The sequence below is a fragment of the Tupaia chinensis genome, unplaced genomic scaffold (genome assembly GCF_000334495.1).
Source record: "Tupaia chinensis unplaced genomic scaffold, TupChi_1.0 Scaffold000465_1, whole genome shotgun sequence".
NCBI lineage: Eukaryota > Metazoa > Chordata > Mammalia > Scandentia > Tupaiidae > Tupaia > Tupaia belangeri.
The window spans coordinates 2388795-2407385 of record NW_006159974.1 but is presented as its reverse complement, the minus strand read 5'-3'; the positions used below and the strand labels follow the sequence as shown (position 1 = coordinate 2407385).

Sequence of the window (18591 nt, the reverse complement as noted above, 5' to 3'; positions counted from 1 at the left end):
CGACTGCCTCCCCCAGGGGGAATGGCCACACCGAAATCTCTTCTGTTCCATTCTGCTCCATTCTCACTCGGGATCTTGGACATGCACGTACACATGCCAGTGTGAGTTTAAGCCACTGGGTCCGGACTCGAACCGTGGTCGACTACATAGGAATCCAACTGCTGGTGCCTCTATAGAGGTTTTTAAATGCCCAGGAGTGCTCTTGCTGGGTCACATGGTTAGTGTATGTTTCATTTTAGAAGAAAGTGCCAAACTATTTTTCAGAATGGCTGTATCATTTTATTTTCCCAAACAGTATATGAAAGATCCAGTTTCTGCATTCTCAGCCACACTTGGTATTGTCAGGATTTTTTATTTTAGTTGTTTCTTATAAGTGTATAGTGATGGGTCATCATGGGTTTTTATTTATTTATTTATTTTTAGAGAGAGATTTTTGCTATAGGATGCAAGCGCTCATCGGATAAACAGAGGGAGACAAAGAGACAGAAGGTGAGAAATCAATCCCCAGGAGGGATGGCCACGCTGCAATCCTCTCTCCTCCATTCTCCTCTCAGGATTTTGGGCACGCATGCACACATGCCTGGCGTGAGTTTTAAGCTGCTGGGTCTGGGACTTGAACCACAGTTAACTACGTGGGGGTCCAGCGATGTAACCATTACACCATCTGCTGGTCCCCATCATGGGTTTTTAAAAAATATTTTGCAGGGCAAGTGGCATGACGGTCAACGTCACTGGATTCCCACATGGTCAACTGTAGTTCAAGTCCTGGACCTGGTAGTTTGCTTTCTCACTTTCCCTCTCTCTGTCTCTGTCACTCTCTGGGCAAATTAAAAAATAATAGTAATTGAAGTTAAATAAAATACTATTTTAGAAAAATTTTTCTTGAAACAGCAAATACTTTTTTTTTTTTTTTTGGAGGAGAGGTTTTGCTATAGGGTACGTGCATTCGCCAGAGAGAGACAGAGAGAGACAGAAAGATAGAAAGCGAGAAATCACCCCCCCAGGGGGGATGGCCACGCCGCAATCCCTTCTCCTCCATTCTCCTCTCGGGATCTTGGGCATGCACACACATGAGCCCGGCGTGAGTTTTAAGCCACCAAGTTCAGGACAAGAACCATGGTCGACTACGTGGGAGTCCAGCGACATAGCCATTATGCTAACTGCTGGTCCCCCAGCTAATACTTTTTGTATTCAAGTTTTTTTTTTCCCCCTTCTCCCATGAACAAGAAAGACAAATAGAATGAGAGAGAGACAGCCACCCCCAGCAAGTCTTCAGGTCACAGATCATGGACACATAGGTGGCAGGTGTGTTCAGGAGATCTCTAGACACAAATCCAGAACTCCTGTGGGTCCTGGCAGATTACAGAGTCTTGCATTCTTTTTTTTTTTTTTTCAGGACAGAATTTTGCTATAGGGCATGTGTGTTCCCCAGAAAAACAGAAAGAAAGCAAGAAATCAGCCCCCATGGGGAATGGCCAGCCATAACCCCTTCTCCTTCATTCCTTTCTCAGGATTTTGGGCATGCATGCACGCGGACCTGGAGTGAATTTTGAGCTTCTCGGTCTGGGACTTGAACTGTGGTGGACTATGTGGGAGTCCTGCAATGTAACCATTACACTATCTGCTAGTCCCAAGCCTTGCATTCTTTTTTTTTTTTTTTAATGAATGAATGAATTTATTTGTTTTTATTTATTTATTTTTATTTGACCAGAGGGGGCGGGGGGAGTGAGAAAACAAGCCACCAGGTCCAGGACTTGAACCACGGTCGGCCACGTTGGAGTCCAGCACCTCAACCATCATGCCACCTGCTGGCTACTCAAGCCTTGCGTTCTTTACCAATGTGCCACTGTCTGGTCTCTCTCATCATGTTTTTGTTTTAAATTTGCTAGAGAGTACATGCGCTCTGTAGAGAGAGAGGGAGAAAGAGAAAGTGAGAAAGCACCCCCAGGGAGCATGGTCACACTATTATCTCTTCTCCATTTCTGCCTCCGTTTGGGACTTTGGGCACGCACACACACGTGCCCAGCATGTTATTAAAGCTACTAAGACCTGGACTCAAACCTCGCAGACGGCTATGTGGGGTCCAGCCATCTTCACCACACCATGAGCTGACCCTCAGCATGGTTTTAATGTGCATTTCCTTAATGGCTAATGGTACTGACATCTTCCAGAACTTATTTGCCATCCTTATGTCCTGTTTTACTGAAGTGTCTGTTCAAGACTTTTGCCCATTTTCTTTTCTTTTTTCTTCTTTTTTTTTTTGGAGAAGTTTTGCTATAGGGCGCGTGCACTCGCCAGAGAGACAGAGAGACAGAAAGCAAGAAATCACCCCCCAGGGGGGATGGCCACGCCGCAATCCCTTCTCCTCCATTCTCCTCTCGGGATCTTGGGCATGCACATACACGTGCCCGGCATGAGTTTTAAGCCACTGGGTCTGGGATGTGAACCGCGGTCGACTACGTGGGAGTCCAGTGACATAGCCATTATGCTAACTGCTGGTTCCCTTTCTTTTTCTTTTTTGAGAGATTTTTGTTGTAGGGCGTATGTGCTCCATAGAGGGACAGAGAGAAAGTGAGAAATCACCCACCTGGGGGATGGCCAGCCACAATCCTTTCTCTTCCGTTCTCCTCTTGGGATTTTGGGCATGCACGCACACGCACAGGTGTGAGTTTGAAGGGCGGAGTCCGGAACTCAAACCACAGTTAACTATGTGGGAGTCCAGCATCGTAATCGTTATGCCATCTACTGGTCCTGAATTTTGTCCATTTCCTTTCTTTCTTTCTTTCTTTCTTTCTTTCTTTCTTTCTTTCTTTCTTTCTTTCTTTCTTTCTTTTTTTTTTTGAGAGGTTTTTCACTATAGGGCGTGTGCACTGGCCAGACAGACAGAGAGAGACAGAGAGACAGAAAGTGAGAAATCACCCCCCAGGGGGGAGGGCCACGCCACAATCCCTTCTCCTCCATTCTCCTCTCGAGATCTTGGGCACACACGCACACACGCCCGGCGTGAGTTTTAAGCCACTGGGTCCAGAACTTGAACCACGGTCGACTACATGGGAGTCCAGCGACATAGCCATTACGCTAACTGCTTGTTCCCATTTTCTAATTGGGTTGTTTTGTTTTCCAGCTCGTGAATTTAGAGTTCTTTCTGTATTCTGGATACCAGTCCTTTGTAGAATATGTGATTTGCCAAAATGGTCTCCCAGTCCGTGACTTCTCTTTTGACTCTGGTAATACGGTCTTTCACAGAGCAAATGTTTAAACGTTTTAATAAAGTCCAATTTACATTTTTTTAAAAAATTTTTATGAATTGTGCTTCTGCAGTCATGGTTAAAGCTGTTGACTGGCCCCTATATCATGAATGGTTTTTCCTGTTTTCTTCTAAAAGTTTTATAGTTATAGATTTTATATTTAGATCTACCATTCATTTGTGTATTAATGTTTTGTATAGGGCTCGGTTTAATTTCTTTGCTTATTTGTCTAGTTATTTCAGCATCATCTGTTGAAAAAAAAATCCTTTCCCCACTGGACTGCTTTTTTAGTCATTGTCAAAAATGTCTTGGCCATCCTTGTGAAAGTCTATGTTTGAGCTGTTTTACTCCATTCTTCTGTTGCTATAACTGAATACTCTGAATACCACGGATTAGGTGGTTTATAAACAATTAAGGTTTCTTTGGCTCACAGTTCTGATGATCTAAAGTCGAAGGGCTACATCTGGTGAGGGCTTTCTTGCTCGTGGGAGCTCTGCAGAGTCCCAAGGCAGAGCCAGCACATGGAGAGGGAGCGAGAACTTGTGTCAGCTCCGGTATCTCTTATTTCAAAGCCACAAGCATTTACTCATGGGATCCCACCCAGAAGACCCTTTTTAGTACTAATTACTTTACAAAGTCACTACCTCTTTTTTTTTTTTTTTTAAGAGTTTTTGCCTTAGGATGTGCTTGCCAGAGAGAGACACAAACAGACACAGTGATAGGGAAGTTGAGAAATCACCCCCAGAGGTGATGGACATCTCCCCATCCTCCCAACCCCCCTGCACTCCCTTCTCCATTCCCCTCCTGAGATCTTGGGTGCACACACTCCCTGTGAGATTTTTCAAGCCACTAGGTCCAGGACACAAACCATGGTCAGCCATTTGGGAGTCCAGCGATATCACCCCTACACCCTGTGCTAGTCCCAAATTCACTACCTCTTGACAGCATACCTGGATTAAGTTTCCATCCTCTTAATACTGTCACAATAGTAAACAAATTTCAATATGTAAATTTTAGATTCACACTTCAAATCATATCAGGTTTCCTATTCCATTCCATCGATGTTTGGCTCTATCCCTCCACTGATACCACTCTTTCTTTCACATTTATTTATCTATTTACGTATTTGTCATGATTTTCAAGTCACCTGGTCTGGGACTTGAACCAGGGTCAGCCATGTGGAAATCCAACACCTTAACCACCACTCCACCTGCTGGCTCCCCATACTTTCTGAATTATTGTGTCCATATAGTACATCTTAAAATAGGTAATGTGCTTCTAACAACTTGTTTTTTAAAATTGATTTAGCTATTCTACTTTTGCCTTTCCTTATAAATTTTAGAATAAAATTCAGAGGGCCAGAGGTGGTGTAGCAGTTAAGCAGTTAATGTGGACTCCCATATTGCCAACCACAGTCCCAAACCTGGTGGTTTGAAACTCACATTGGGTGCATGTGTGTGTGTGTGTGTGTGTGTGTGTGTGTGTCTAAAATCCCAAGAGGAGAGTAAAGGAGAAGAAATTGTTGCGTGACCATCCCCCTTAAGGGGTGATTTCTCACTTTCTCTCACTCTGTCTCTCTCTCTGTATTTCTGGCAAGTGTATATGCCCTATAGGAAAAATAAAACTCTCTTAAAAAATTAGAATAAACCTCATCTACATCTACTAAAACTCTTGCTGGGATTTCATAGGAACTGTGTTAAGTCTCTACATCATTTTGGAGAGAATTGGTTTATTTATTTATTTAGAGATTTTTGCTATAGGGCATGTCTGCTCACGGGAGAGACAGAGAGACAGAAAGCAAGAAATCACCACCCAAGGGATGACCATGCTACAATCCCTGCTCCATTACCTTCTTGGGATTTTGGGCATACATACACATGCAACTGGTGAGTTTTGAGCTGCCGGGTCCAGGACTCAAACCTTGGTGGACTATGTGGGAGTCCGGCGACATAACCATTATGCCATCTGCTAGTCCCTGTTTGTTTTATTTATTAGAGAGGTTTTTGCTAGAGGACACATGTGCTTGCTGGAAAGACAGGGAGACAGAAAACGAGAGATCACCCAAAGGGGGTACGGGCATGCCCCAGTCCCTTCTCCTTTCTCCTCTCAGGATTTTGGGCACACACGCACATACACCTGGCATGAGTTTTAAGCCATTGGGTTGAGGACTCAAACCGCAGTTGACTATGTGGGATTCCAGGGACATAATCATTACACCGTCTGCTGGTCCCAAGTCCCTATTTATTTTTTAATTGCTGGAGGGACAGGCCCTCTCCAGAAAGACAGAGTGAGGGGGGAGAGGGAGAAAGTGCCTCCCAGTGGGATGTGGTCATGCAGCATTCCCTTCTCCATTTCTCCATCCTTTGGGGATTTTGAGCTGCACACACAAGACTGGCCTGTTTTTCAAGCCCCCGGGTGTAGATTCCAACCATGATATGCCACATGGGATCCAGCTCCTCAACCATGAGGCCACTGGTCCAACCCAAGAATTGGTATCTTCTTTATGTTGAATCTTCCAACTCAACATAAATCTGAAAGTTGTGGTTAATGAAAGACTCTGGGGGCCGGCAGATGGCATGATGGTTAAGGGTGCTAGACTCCCACATGGCCGACCACAATTCGAGTCCCGGACCTGGTGGCTTGCTTTCTCACTTTCCCTCTCTCTCACTCTGTCCCTCTCTGATTAAAATAGATAAATAAATAAATAAATAAATAAGTTCAATATAGTAATTCTTTTAAAAAGACTTTGAAACTAAAGAGGACTACAGAAGAATTTAAATGGTGCTGGGTGAAAAGTTAGCAGGAATCTTTGCAACCTTTGGTCAGATAAGGTCAAACTCTTGCCCTAGGCAACCAGACAGAAGCTTGGAGGCATAAACAAGCCAACATGTGTGCCAGCTTACAGTTCACAAGAGAACATTGGGGTTCACAGCTCGATGGTGAGCCAGGAATTAGCTTTCCTGCTTGAGTGATGAAAAAGCAAGCGGAGAGTAGTTCAGGGCTCCCAGCGCAGGTCTGACTAACTTGCAAAGGGAACTCTCCAGAGCTATAGAATAGCTGTATATAGAACTCCACCTTCAGACTGCCCTTCGGAAGCCACCAACAGCGTACCCGGCCCCTTCATCCTGCCCGCTAGGGGGCGGCACATCCCCGCTCCCGGGTCCCGGGCAGCGGCCAGAGCTGATGCGACAAGGTAGAGAAGTGGGTGGGTCAGCGACTCCCGGGTGAGCTGCAAAGGCTGCGCTTGGGGCTCACTGCTTGGGCTCCAGCAGAGACGGGGGAGGACAGGTTCCCGTGAGCCGCAGGGGAGTTGGGAGCGTTGTCCTCTGGCGAGGTGAGGATCTGGCCTTGCCACAAAGTAGCCCCCTCCGTCTTTGGGTAGCAGGGACCCTGGACGGGAGGTCAGATCTGCCAACCCTGACCACGCCTCTGCTGATGGACACGGATGTCTGGGCTTGTCCTCAAGCGCCTTTGCTTGTCACGACCTTCTGAACTCACCTCCTTCCCTCCTCTCTTTAGGAAGACACCTAAGCTCCTAGAATAGCTGTGAGACTCGTCGGTGGGTCGGGAACTTGGACTGACCTAGGAAAGCCGATCCTGACCATCCTAGCGCCTCCCCAGCTCCGACTTAGTGCCCTTCCCCTCCTCCCTCTCCCGGCCCGGAGTACACGTGGTGGCTCCCATCACTCCCGGAAGCCTCGCGTGACTCGAACTCCTCGCGCAAGTGCACCAGCGCTCCGGAAGCGGGCGGGGAAAACCCGGACCGGGACGGCTATTCGTGGATGGCAGGGGCCTGGCTCTGTGCACCCGTGCGCGTGCGCACTCCGCAGTCCTTTCAGGAGACGGCGCTCGCAGGTCGCTTGCGATCTGGCGTTCCTGTCGCGCACCAGTTTCCTTCTAGTCCCTTCCCTGGACCTGGGGGTCTCGGGCACCGCTCTCTACTTGGGCGGGTCTGCGAATCCTTGAAGGGTCTGCGGGGGAGCTCGCAGGGGACACGGTGGACCCGAGAGTGTAAGCGCGGAAGAGCCGCGGGAACGGACAGTGGAGGAACGTGAGGTTGGGGACGACGTGAATGAATAACTGGGGATGTGGAGATGCGGGGGCTTGAGGTGAACGGGAGGTTGGAAGGAAAGAGGGGCGTTGAATGTGTCCCCTCCCGGGTATACTCTCTTTATGGAAACTTGTGTAGGAAAGAACACGGAGTAGCTCATGATCCCTCTGATCTGGTCTCTTTCCCATGCCAGGCCAAGCAGCATGGCAGAAAACAGGGAGCCCCGAGGGGCCGTGGAGGCTGAGCTCGACCCAGTGGAATACACCCTTAGGAAACGACTTCCACACCGCCTGCCCCGGAGGCCCAATGACATTTATGTCAACATGAAGACTGATTTTAAGGCTCAGCTAGCCCGCTGTCAGAAGCTACTGGATGGAGGGTCCCGGGGTCAGAACGCATGCACTGAGATCTACATTCATGGCTTGGGCCTTGCCATCAACCGTGCGATCAACATTGCCCTGCAGCTGCAAGCGGGCAGCTTTGGGTCATTGCAGGTGGCTGCCAATACCTCCACTGTGGAGCTTGTCGATGAGCTGGAACCAGAGACTGATACACGAGAGCCGCTTACCCGCATTCGCAACAACTCAGCCATCCACATCCGTGTCTTCAGAGTCACCCCCAAGTAGCTGAAATGAGGCTGGCCCTCCTCTGTCTTCATACACTCCTCTAGGCCCAGATGTGGCTTTCCTGAGTACTGTCGTGGACTTCCTGCCAGAGCCATGTAAGACAAGGCCTGTCCCTCACAGCCCAGAGGACTCTGAATTGAAAGTGGGTTGGGAGGAGTATTACCTCTTTCTGGGCCCAAGCAGTGGGTCTTCCTGAGTCTGTTTGATCTATGGCTCTTGTCCTATACAATAAAAAGTACCAAGTTGTGTTAGTGACCTGCCACTTCCTCTTCCGTATGTACCTACCCAGGGAGAATAGAAGACTTTGCAAGTATTTAGGTATCCAGGGAAACCCAAATGTTTTGTGTCTTCACAGAGAGCATAGATTATATTTCGGAAGAATAACACAAGAGACTGTTGAGTACAGTGCAGAAGCTTGACCATCTCAGTGTTTACATTAGAATTTTTCACCCTGCAGATAATGTCTACTGTCGCCTGCTGAGCTACATCTGGAATAGTTAGGTCAGTCTCCTTTATGGCGATGGTTTCCAGCCGTAGGAAAGGTAAGGGTTTAAGGCTGAAGGAAGCAAATGGAGACTTCAGAACCTCCTTCGTGTCGAGCTCTGTGGAGGAACTGACAAATGCTTCATTTACTTCCTGGTCCTACAGGGCCCAGATGGGTACCAGGCACTGCGGGTCAGAGTCCTTCAGGCCTTTCTGGCTGGACTTCTCCAGTGGGAGAAAAGATGGTTATTCAGGCATCCCTGAATAATCAACTACTCAGCACACAGAAAATAAGTATTGAGTGGTCGGAAAAGTCGTGGCTTATTTTTCTATGCAAAAATGTGTCATGACTTTTCTGACAATCCAGTAACTTTTAGTTTGGATATTTGTCGAATGACCTGATTTTTCATATTTATCGAATTAGAGTCATCTAAAGCAATGTTATGAGTAGTGAATCTGTTTGTGGGTCTTGAGATCAATTGATCTGATTATGGTCTTTTTTTGAAAAATGAAACTTAAGCGGTGTTTTATTGAAGGTTTTTTTAAAATTAGATATGTATATATAACACAAGTACTAGTTAGGATATAATTGCTTTGTTTTGTTTTGTTTTGAAGTTTATTCCACGACAGAGACATAGGCACCTCCTACAGGGTCCATGTGCCGCAGTCTACCCCTAGTCTCAGCTGTTCCAGATCATGGGCACACACGCACTCTGTATGTTCAGGGAGGGTCCCAAGTTGTGTTTTTTACTCTTGCTGATGGTCCCAAGAGTTTGAAAGCCTCTGATCTAACAAAAACTGAGTTTTAGAGTAACCATCTTTAAAAAAAAATTGATTCATTAATTTATTATTATTTTTTAAAATTTGACCAGAGAGAGAGAGAAAGTGAGAAAGCAAGCCACCAGGTCCGGGACTCAAATTGTGGTCAGTTATGTGGGAGCGTCTAGAGCTATAACCATCACACCTCCTGCTGGTCCCTAGAGTAACCACATTTTACTCTAGTTCTCTTGAAAGTGGTTTGGTTTGGGGATCTGAAAATCAGGTCTTCAGTCAGAATCCTTTCTTCTGGCTTATATATATGAAATGGCAGGACCAGCAGTTGGCCCAATGGCTATGTCATTGGGCGCCCATGTAGTCAATCACAGTTTGAGTCCCAGATCCAGTGGCTTCAACTCATGCTGGGCGCGTGTGCGTGCGTGCCCAAGATCCTGAGAGAATGGAGGAGAAGGGATTGTGGCATGGCCATCTCCCCTGGGGGATGATTTCTTGCTTTCTGTCTCTGTCTCTCTCTGTCTTTCTGGCAAGCGCATGTGCCCTATAGCAAAAACCACTCAAAAAAAAAAAAAAAAAAAAAACTAGAAGGAAATGGCCCCTACCTTTAAGGAACCCACCATTTGGGACTGGTAAGGTGAACATACAAATTTTGTGAATGAATAAGATGTATTATGTAAGAAATAAGAGTAGCCATGATACGGAAAGAACTAACTTCCTGGTGGGGATCCAAAATGGTGTCACCTTTGACCTGGATATTGAAGGATGAGTAGGACTTTGCTTTGCAAAAAAGAGAGGTGAGGACATATCTGACAGGGACCTAAGGGGATTCATAAATAGACAGGATATTTTGTGGGACTAGAGGGGAGGGGAAAGAAAGGAGACAAGGTTGCCGACATTTCTATTGGGCTAGTCCCTCTCCATCAGCCTTGACTGCAGACGTTGCCCTGGAGCCCCTCAGTATCCGAGTGGGGAGTGACGGAGCAGGATGGAACTGTGTGTCTCTGCACGTACATGTTTTTGTCTCTGCACTCCTGGCCTGGGCCCAGCTGAGGTGGTGGCAGGCAGCCCTTTTGCATTTGGTTTGTTTTGGCAGCTCCCTCTCCGAGTCTATTTGTTTATTGTTTCTACTCCATGTTTTCTCACTGCTTGCCAGTGGGGCTTCCCTCAGTGGCAGTTCTGCAGAAACATTGCCACTGAAGGAAGAGAGGGTCTAGAGGTTCACTCTAGTGTGTGGGGCAAGTAGGGGGCAGGACTTGAGCTGTGGTCAACCATGTGGGAGTCCAGGACCTTAATCACCATGCCATCTGCTGGTTCCCATCAAATGTAGTTCTTTAGGGAATAGAGGTCCAACTGCCCAGAGATAGGGGATGACAAAAGTCATCTCACTAAGAAAGAACTCTGTGAAAATGGCTACCGAACACTCCTAATGTCGTTATGGGTGCTTTTTAATTTATGTGTTTGGGTTTTCCTGTATTTTCTAGTTTTTATTTATTTAATCTTTGCTATAGGGCACATGTGCTCACTGGAGACAGAAATAGAGAGAAAGTAAGAAAGCATCCCTCCCAAGGGGATTAGCCATATCGCAATCCCCTCTTTTCCATTCTCCTCTCAGGATTTTGGACACACACACATGCCCGGTGTATCTTTCAGGCCTGCAGGTCCAGGACTCAACCACACAGTTGGCCACATGGGATCCAATGCCTTAACCACCATGCCACTTGCTGACCCGTTTTCTAGTTTTTCCAATATCACACTGTTTTTGTAATAATAAAGTTTTTTGTTTTTGTTTTATTTGGTTGTTTCCTACTAAACCAGTTCCTAACTGATCCTTTATTCTCCAGGTAAAATGTTTAGGGAGTAATTATAAAACTGATGAGATAATCCGAAGAAGAGTGATTTTAATGTCATTGACAATTCAATATATACTGCCCCCCAAACCCTACTAGAACTATTATTGAATGTGCTCAACATTATGTAATGTTCAATGTTGAAAAATATATCTATATCCTCGACTTGATTATTACACATTATATGCATGCTTTGGAAAACCCAACTGTACTCCATAAAGAGGTACAATGATTACAGGTAAACCAAAAATTGCAGTTTAAGAAATAAATAATTTTTTGAAAATCTAAAGAGAAGAAACAATAGAAATGCTTTTATTGTTCAACCCAGTAACTACTAAATATCTGATCAATGAATAGGTAGATAGATGTGTAGGTGGGTGCTGACTTGTATTTTTTAAGAATTATTTGTTTTGTTTATTAGTATTATTTTTTAATTTGCTCACCAGAGAGAAAGAGAGAAAATGAGGAAGCAAACCACCAGGTCCAGGACTTGAACCATGGTGAGAGTCCAGTGTCTTAATCACCACACCACCTCCTGACCCCAGTGCCAACTTCTCTGGAGCAAGATTCTGCTCCCTTGAGAAACACTGGAAGTATGCAAGCAGAGGGTGGACCTTCACCTTTGCAGGGCCTTTCGGGTCTTTCCTCAGAGTCTATGACTCTTGTTTGCTGCAAAAAAAGTGTACTTTTCTAAAAAAATAAAAATCATCATTACTGGGACTGCAGATGGTATAATGGTTACGTCACTGGACTCCCACACAACTGACTGCGGTTCATATCCTGGACCTGGTGACTTGAAACTCATGCCAGGTGTATGTGCATTCGTGCCCAAAATGTGGAAAAGAGAATGGAGGAGAAGAGACTGCAGCATGGCCATCCCCCCTGGGGGGGCGATTTCTCACTTTCTGTCTCTCTGGCGAGCGGGCGTGCCCTATAGCAAAAATCTCGTGAAAAGCTATTATTATTTTAGATTTTTGCAATAGGGTACATGCACCTGCCAAAGAGACAGAGAGAGGGAAAGTGAGAAACCATCCCCCAGAGGGGATGGCCACACTGCAATCCTTTCTCTGTTATTCTCCTCTTAGGATTTGGGCACACACACACACATCTAGCGTGATTTTCAAGCCTTTGGGTCTGAGACTCGAACCATGGATTTGGCCATGTGAGATCCAGTGTCTTAACCACCGTGCCACCTGCTGGAGCCACTAGAAGTAATTTTTTTTAAGTTTATTTGGGGCCAGCAGGTGGCATAGTGGTTAAGACACTGGACTCCCAAATGGTCGACTGCAGTTAGAGTCCTGGACTTGGTGGCGTGAAAAATCATGCTTGGGACATGTGTGCACATACCCAAGATCCCAGGAGGAGAATGGAGGAGAAGGAATTGTGGGGTGACCATCCCACTGGGAGGTGATTTTTTTTAACTTTCCTTCTTACTGTCTTCCTCTCTCTCTCTGGTGAGAGCACATGCCCTATGACAAAAAACCTCTAAAAAGAAAAAAAAAAAAGGGGGGTTATTTATGTATTTCATGAGAGAGACAGAAACAGAGAAACTGGCATCCCCAACCGGGTCTTCATGTTACGATCACTCTCAGTCTTGGCTGGCCTGAGGGCTGTTCCAGGATGCAAGCGCAAGACTTTCCCCATGTGAGTCCAGCTGTATTTCTGTTGTGCTATTCCTTGGCTCTATGATTTTTTTTTTAAAGGTTAGGATTTTCTGATTTTATTTTTGGTTAGGCCAGAAAGTTACTCTGGCCAATTTACCAGCTCTGTCTTCTGTATAGGATGCGTGATACCAGAAGGGATTTAGGAATATTCATCAATTCTTATGAGCTAGAGATCCTAGGACGTGGTCTGAAACTTTTTGCTAAAGCCCAACTAGGGCACATTTCTGGAACTCAAAGTGGAGGCCTTTGGTCCTCTGGGGCCCCTCCTTCAAGGACTCAAGCATTTGAGAGATTTGAGAAACAGATGGACAAGAAAGTCAGTCCTGTAATGCTTCAAGGCTTGTCTAGGGTGGGCCCAAAGGTCTCCAGGTCAATAGCACTGAAGGAAACCCACATTGATGGGGCCAGAAATCCCTGGTGGCCTCAGGTTTTGAATAATCACAATGCCATTTCACTCAGCTATGTTCAGGGAAAAATTTCTCCTTAGTGCAGTCAATATAGACACCCAGAGGGTGAGCCATTGGTGCAGCGGTAATATAATGCAACAATGCTCGACCCAGTTGGGGAGGTCCCAGGTTTGTGTCCTGAGGCCTCCCTATACACACTGGGCACCTGTGCTGGGGCCTCTGATCCAGGCTGGCTAGGCTGGGGGTGGATTATGGCATGAAGACCTTGTTGGGGGTGCCTGTCTCTCTCTCTCTGTGTCTCTGTCTCTCTCATGGAAGAAATAAACTTTAAGAAAAGAACAAGTTGGGAACAAACTTACTAAATATGGATATTGAAGAGTATGTTTAAAGCAGGGGTTGCATTAAATATAGAGAAAGAGAGAGACCCAGGGATATCTTTGTACACCCCACTATTTGGGTGTTCTTTTTCAGTGAGTTGCATGGTGGGAGCAGCTACAATACCAGAGACAAGGTCCCATGATTCTATTTCCAGCTCCCCAGAGCGAACAGTAGAAGACTCAGGAACAAGGCTAAGGAATACTCTAGAGGTTTGTTCTCCAGGCCTCCAAAGAAAGGACAAATTGAAGAATACCAAAGTGGAGAATATAGTCAAAATAGTCCTTTATTGATTACCACGTGCTAGGCATTACATAATCCCTCCACAGCCCTGGGAAGTAGTTCCTGTCATTCTCACGAACTCCATTGTACAGACACAAGGCTCAGAGATGAAGTCACATGTCCAAGTGGTCTGCGTGGCAGGTCAGAGCTCCGGCCACCCCCAGGCTCTCAGTTCACTGGACAATGCCTTTAAGCCAGTGGGCCACAGAGCTATTTGCTGAGAACAGAAACCTGGATGTCTGGGTTTACAGGCTACTTCGTGACCAAGAAAGCAACACTTGCCTCAGTTTCTCCACACTGATTTTGGCAAAGGACTTTCCTTTTGCTCTCTGGCAGGAATTCCTTCTCTAGCATTCTTGCTTCCTTCCCAGCTCCCCAAGGGCCCGGAAGTCCTCCCCCACCACACCCTCCAAGGTCCCCCGGCCACCTCACTTCCCAGCACAGAAGGTCTTCTGGGCCACTGGCTGAACTCCCAAGCCAAAAAGCCACAGCCTGGAAAGGAGGGAGGAGAAGCTTTGGAGGCCCCCTCTCCTCAGCCCAACTCCAGGCAGCTGGGGTTCCGTGCTATCTGGGGGTCTGAGACAACACAAGGAGGCTGTAAATTTGCTTCTCTTTGGATTGTCAATATGAATTGGCTGCCAGGAGGAATCCACAGAACAGATCCTGTCTCCACCCCTCCATCCTCTCATCACAAATGTTCCTTTTCAAGCCCTGCCTCAATGGCTGCCTGCTTAGAAAGTGGATGGAGCCCCTGAAAGCCCAGGATCACAGAGAGCTAGGCTGGGCGGGTGTGGTTCACTACCTTTCTAGGTTCTCTGGCTGAGGAGCCTGGCTTGGGTTCCACATAGTGCAATCCACGCATGAGCAAGGGCCAAAAACAGGCAATGTGCTCAGGACTTGGTGGGCACCAAGATGTGGGAGACCTTCCATATGCCCTTCTCTGAGTGCCAGGGCCCCTGCACTCCAGGGTTCCTGTGGGGACCATTCTAATCTGTATGAATGCCCCCTGGAGTTGTGGAGTGCTCAGTTTCCACAGCTGTACTTTGCAGCCCTGGCAGGGAGGGGCCTAAAGCATGTACATAAATGAAGGCAGTGCAGAAGGATACAACTGCCTGGTGGGAGATCTGGGAGGGCTTCATGGAGGAGGGAATCCTCGAGTCTGGGCTTTGAAGAAGAGGGAGAGACAGTGTAGATGGTGATTCTGGTGGAAGGCAGTGAGCAAAGGATAGGAAGCCGCAACTCCCTGACTAAGCTCCTGTCACAGAGGGAGTGGTAATGAGCAGAGTGGGAGAAGGGGATGGAAAGTTAGGTCTTAGTTCTGAGGCAAGAGGGAGCCACTGCAGGTTCCTTCTGTGGAGTGACATGGACAAGGCAATCCCATGGGAGAGTTAATGGAGTGATAGGGCTAGGGATTAATTGGTAGGGTTGTTGAGGAAGTCCTCTGCTGTGGCCCCACAGCCCAACAGGGGTCAGCGCCATGCCAGGGGAATCCAAACAGACAGAAGGAAGGGCACTGGACAGATGGACCTTGCTGGACACTATCCAGACGCATCTGAGCTTAAGTCGGGACCCAAACCAGCCCTCCTGGAGGATTCTTAAAGCTTCTGGATTAGGTGTGGATGGGCCACCATCTCTCCTCTACCTTCCCTCCAAGCTGCAGTCACAGTTTGCTCTTCAAAAACCCCCGGGGGCGGGGACCAGCCGGCACTGGCCCTGCCCTGCAGACTCCAGCTTTTGCAGGCTAGTGCACACAGCTGGCCAGCTCCTCCCTCCAGGCAGACAGGGACTAGCTAGGCCTGACAAGCTGCGGTGAGGGGAGGAGCAGGTCTCAAAGCCTGAGAGGCTCCTCCCTTTCCCCAGGCTGTGTTCACTCCCACCTCCTCATCTGTCCCTGGCCCCCTTTCCATGGTTAGGTCAGAGTGATGACGCAGGAGTCAGGGGCCTGGAAGAGCAGAGCTGGAGGAGTGGGGGCGGGGGCGGGGGCCGGGACAGAACGCACGTGCAAACATGTGTGGACGTGAGTGTGCGTGCGCGTGTCCCACAGCTGGGTTTTGTGAAGGGAGCACAGCCAGGCTGAGGGCTGGGCCAGGACAGCAGGTTGGGGAGGGCCCATGAGCAGGTTCATGTAAGTAGAAGGCAGGGGACCAGGGTCCGAGTAAACCAGGCCCTCATTACCTCCAGCCAAATGCACATTGGCCTGTCTCCCACCCAGCCCTCACCCATTCCCTAAACCCCTGTTTGATCATGTCCTTCCCTCCCTCTCCTCCATCAGGTGTGTGTTTGTTTTAGTTTTGCTATAGGGCATGTGCTCTCACCAGAGAGAGTCAGAGAGAGAGAAAGAAAGAGTGAAAGTGAGAAATCACCCAGGGGGGATGGCCACACTGCAATCCCTTCTCCATTCTCCTCCAGAGATTTCCGACATGCATGTGCACACGCATGGCATGTTTTTTAAGCTGCTAGGTCTGGGACTTGAATCGTGCAGTCAACCATGTGGGATCTAGCACCTTAACCTCCACTCCACCTGCTGGCCCTCCACCAGGTCTTTATTCAGATGAGAGGTGGCCTCCCTGATTGCAGCCTCCTCAGCCCCCCTCCATGCCTTTTCTCCTTAATTCTCATCACCACTTGAGATCTTCTATTTGGCATGCGCTTTTGTGTTCACTGCTCACCTCCCCACTGAACGGTCAGCTCCCTGGGGCAGGCGTTCCTGTCTGCGCCATCCTGCTCTATCCTCAGCTCCTCCCAGGCCAAGAGTAGGTACTCCATAAATATTTCTTGACTGACTGACTGAATGAATGAATGTTGTCCATTCTTCCCAAACAAAATCCAAATTCTTCAGAGTGGCATTTAAAGCCTCTCAAACTTGACTTCTCCTTAGCCTAACCCCCACCTCTGGTTTCTACGCCCCTCTCCAATACGCCTGACGCTCCCTTCACTTTGCTGTATAGGCATGTCCTACCCACTTCCCACCTCGTTCCACAAAACCCGACCCACCCTTCAAGGCTGAGCTCCTTCTTACCTCCTCTAACAAGTCTTCCTTGATTGCCACCTCTTTCCAGCTAGAGGTGAACTTTCCCTTTTCCGAACTGTTACAGCACGGACTGCACAGTATGTACGCTCCAGCCCTTAGACACAGCCCTGTGTACCCATCTTATCTCTACTTGTAAGCTACAAACCCAAGAAGGCCAGAGCTGGGTCTCAGCACATTTCCCCCCCTGCAAAGAGTTAGCCAAGTACCTTGCACAAAGTTGGCAAATGAATGAAAAAAGTATCTCTAACATCATGCAACGGGGTAGGAGTGAAGGAATACAGAATACAGATGCTCTCTGACTTATGATAGGGTTACAATTTCCACTGCATGTGCTTAGTTTTTGTACCATTATAGTAAAAAAAAAAAAAAAGAGAGAAATCCTAAGACAAGTCATTGTAAGTTTCTTTCCTGTCTTCTACAAAACCTAAGGTAGGTGAGGCCAATACATTTGTCATACCCATTTGACAGATCAGGACACTGAGGCTCAAGAACTGAGACTAGGTTTTAGAAGACAGCTAGCCTTTTGGCTCCTGCTCCAGGGAGCTTGCCTCTTTGCCACAGAGTTTCCAGAAGCTACGAAAGCTTAGCTATAAATCTCAACTCTCATCACTCCTACTGTTAGATGTAGTTTAGGGTTAAGAATATTGCTTTGCAAGCTAACCTATACCTCAGGTCAAAACACAGATGTCAGAATGCATGTGTGTCCTGTATACCATGTCCTCTGTGCTTAAAGGTTAAGTTTCTGGGTTTTCAGGGCTCTGGAAAGTGAGCCATGGGGCAGGTAGAACCCCAACTTCCTTGCTGTTTGCTCTCATCCAATTCCTCAATACCCACAACACTGTTTTGTAGAACGTGGGACTGTGAGAAATGCTGCCCCTGCCAGCAATTTGAGGGGTTCCAAACCCAGCTAGCTTGCGGGACCCAGGCACTCGCAGCTCTGAGGCCCCGCCTGTGACCTGGACGCCCTTACAGGAGGCGTGGGTCCCCAGTCTTTTCCAGCATGGCACTCCTCTCCTAAGCCCAGGCTTTCGGTGCGTTCTGCCCATCCTGCGGTGTGCCCCAAGAAGCTGCGCTCCGCTCCTAGAGCCCAGGACCTTGGGCAGATCTGCGCCCCTCACGCACGCCTGCAGCAGCAGCCCTGCTCCCGCCCCGACGGGCCCCCGACCCAGGCGTCCTGCCCCCTGCTCTGACCCCGGGTGGCCCCCACGACCCTTCCCGGACACAGCCTCACCCCCACCCCCACCCGCGCACGCACACATGCTGATAACAGTTCCGACCCCCCGGCCGGAGCTGCAGAGTCCCGGGGCCAACCCTGGCCGGTCGCTGAGCCGCGCAGTCCTCCCGGACCTGGCCAGAGCCACCGCGCCGGCTCTCCTTCGACCCCGGACTCCGCCCAGCCCGCCCGGACTTGGCCACACCCACCGCGCCGGCTCTCCTTCGCCCCCGGGCTCGGCGCCCGCCAAGTGCCCGCGCCCCCTAGACAGTGGCCCCCTCCTTCAGGCCGGTGGAGCTGGCCCTGCCCCGCCGAGCTTTCAGGATGAGGGCTCCCAGAGTGGGCGCGGGCCGAGCCCCTGGTCGCTGAGGGCCCCGGCGAGGCGCGGAGATGGGGGTGCGCGGTGAGTACTTGCAGGCTGAGGTAGCTGCCGCCCGCCAAGCCTCTGTTTGAGGAGGGATTTATCACTGGGGCTATTGGCCGGAAGGTGGCTGGGTTCAAGGACCCCGGAAGGGAGAGGGGGTGGGGCAGGCTTCACGTGCCAGCTGGGTTGGGGTGTCCCCGTGAAAGGGCCCCGGCGAGGCGCGGAG

General features: G+C 48.5%; 1 protein-coding gene across 3 annotated transcripts; it reads left to right on the top strand.

Moving 5' to 3' along the window:
* Positions 1-7053: 7053 nt before the first annotated feature.
* Positions 7054-8180, top strand: POP7 (POP7 ribonuclease P/MRP subunit). Of its 3 annotated transcripts, none has more exons than XM_014590607.2 (2): positions 7054-7299; positions 7493-8180. In XM_014590607.2, the coding sequence occupies exon 2, from the start codon at positions 7503-7505 to the stop codon at positions 7923-7925; it is 423 nt and encodes a 140-aa protein (XP_014446093.1). In that variant the 5' UTR covers positions 7054-7299; positions 7493-7502; the 3' UTR covers positions 7926-8180. The 3 variants fall into 3 exon arrangements, with proteins under 3 accessions (XP_014446093.1, XP_006155747.1, XP_006155748.1); XM_006155685.3 differs by having other exon boundaries at positions 7131-7259; XM_006155686.3 differs by having other exon boundaries at positions 7174-7304.
* The last annotated feature ends 10411 nt before the right edge of the window (positions 8181-18591 follow it).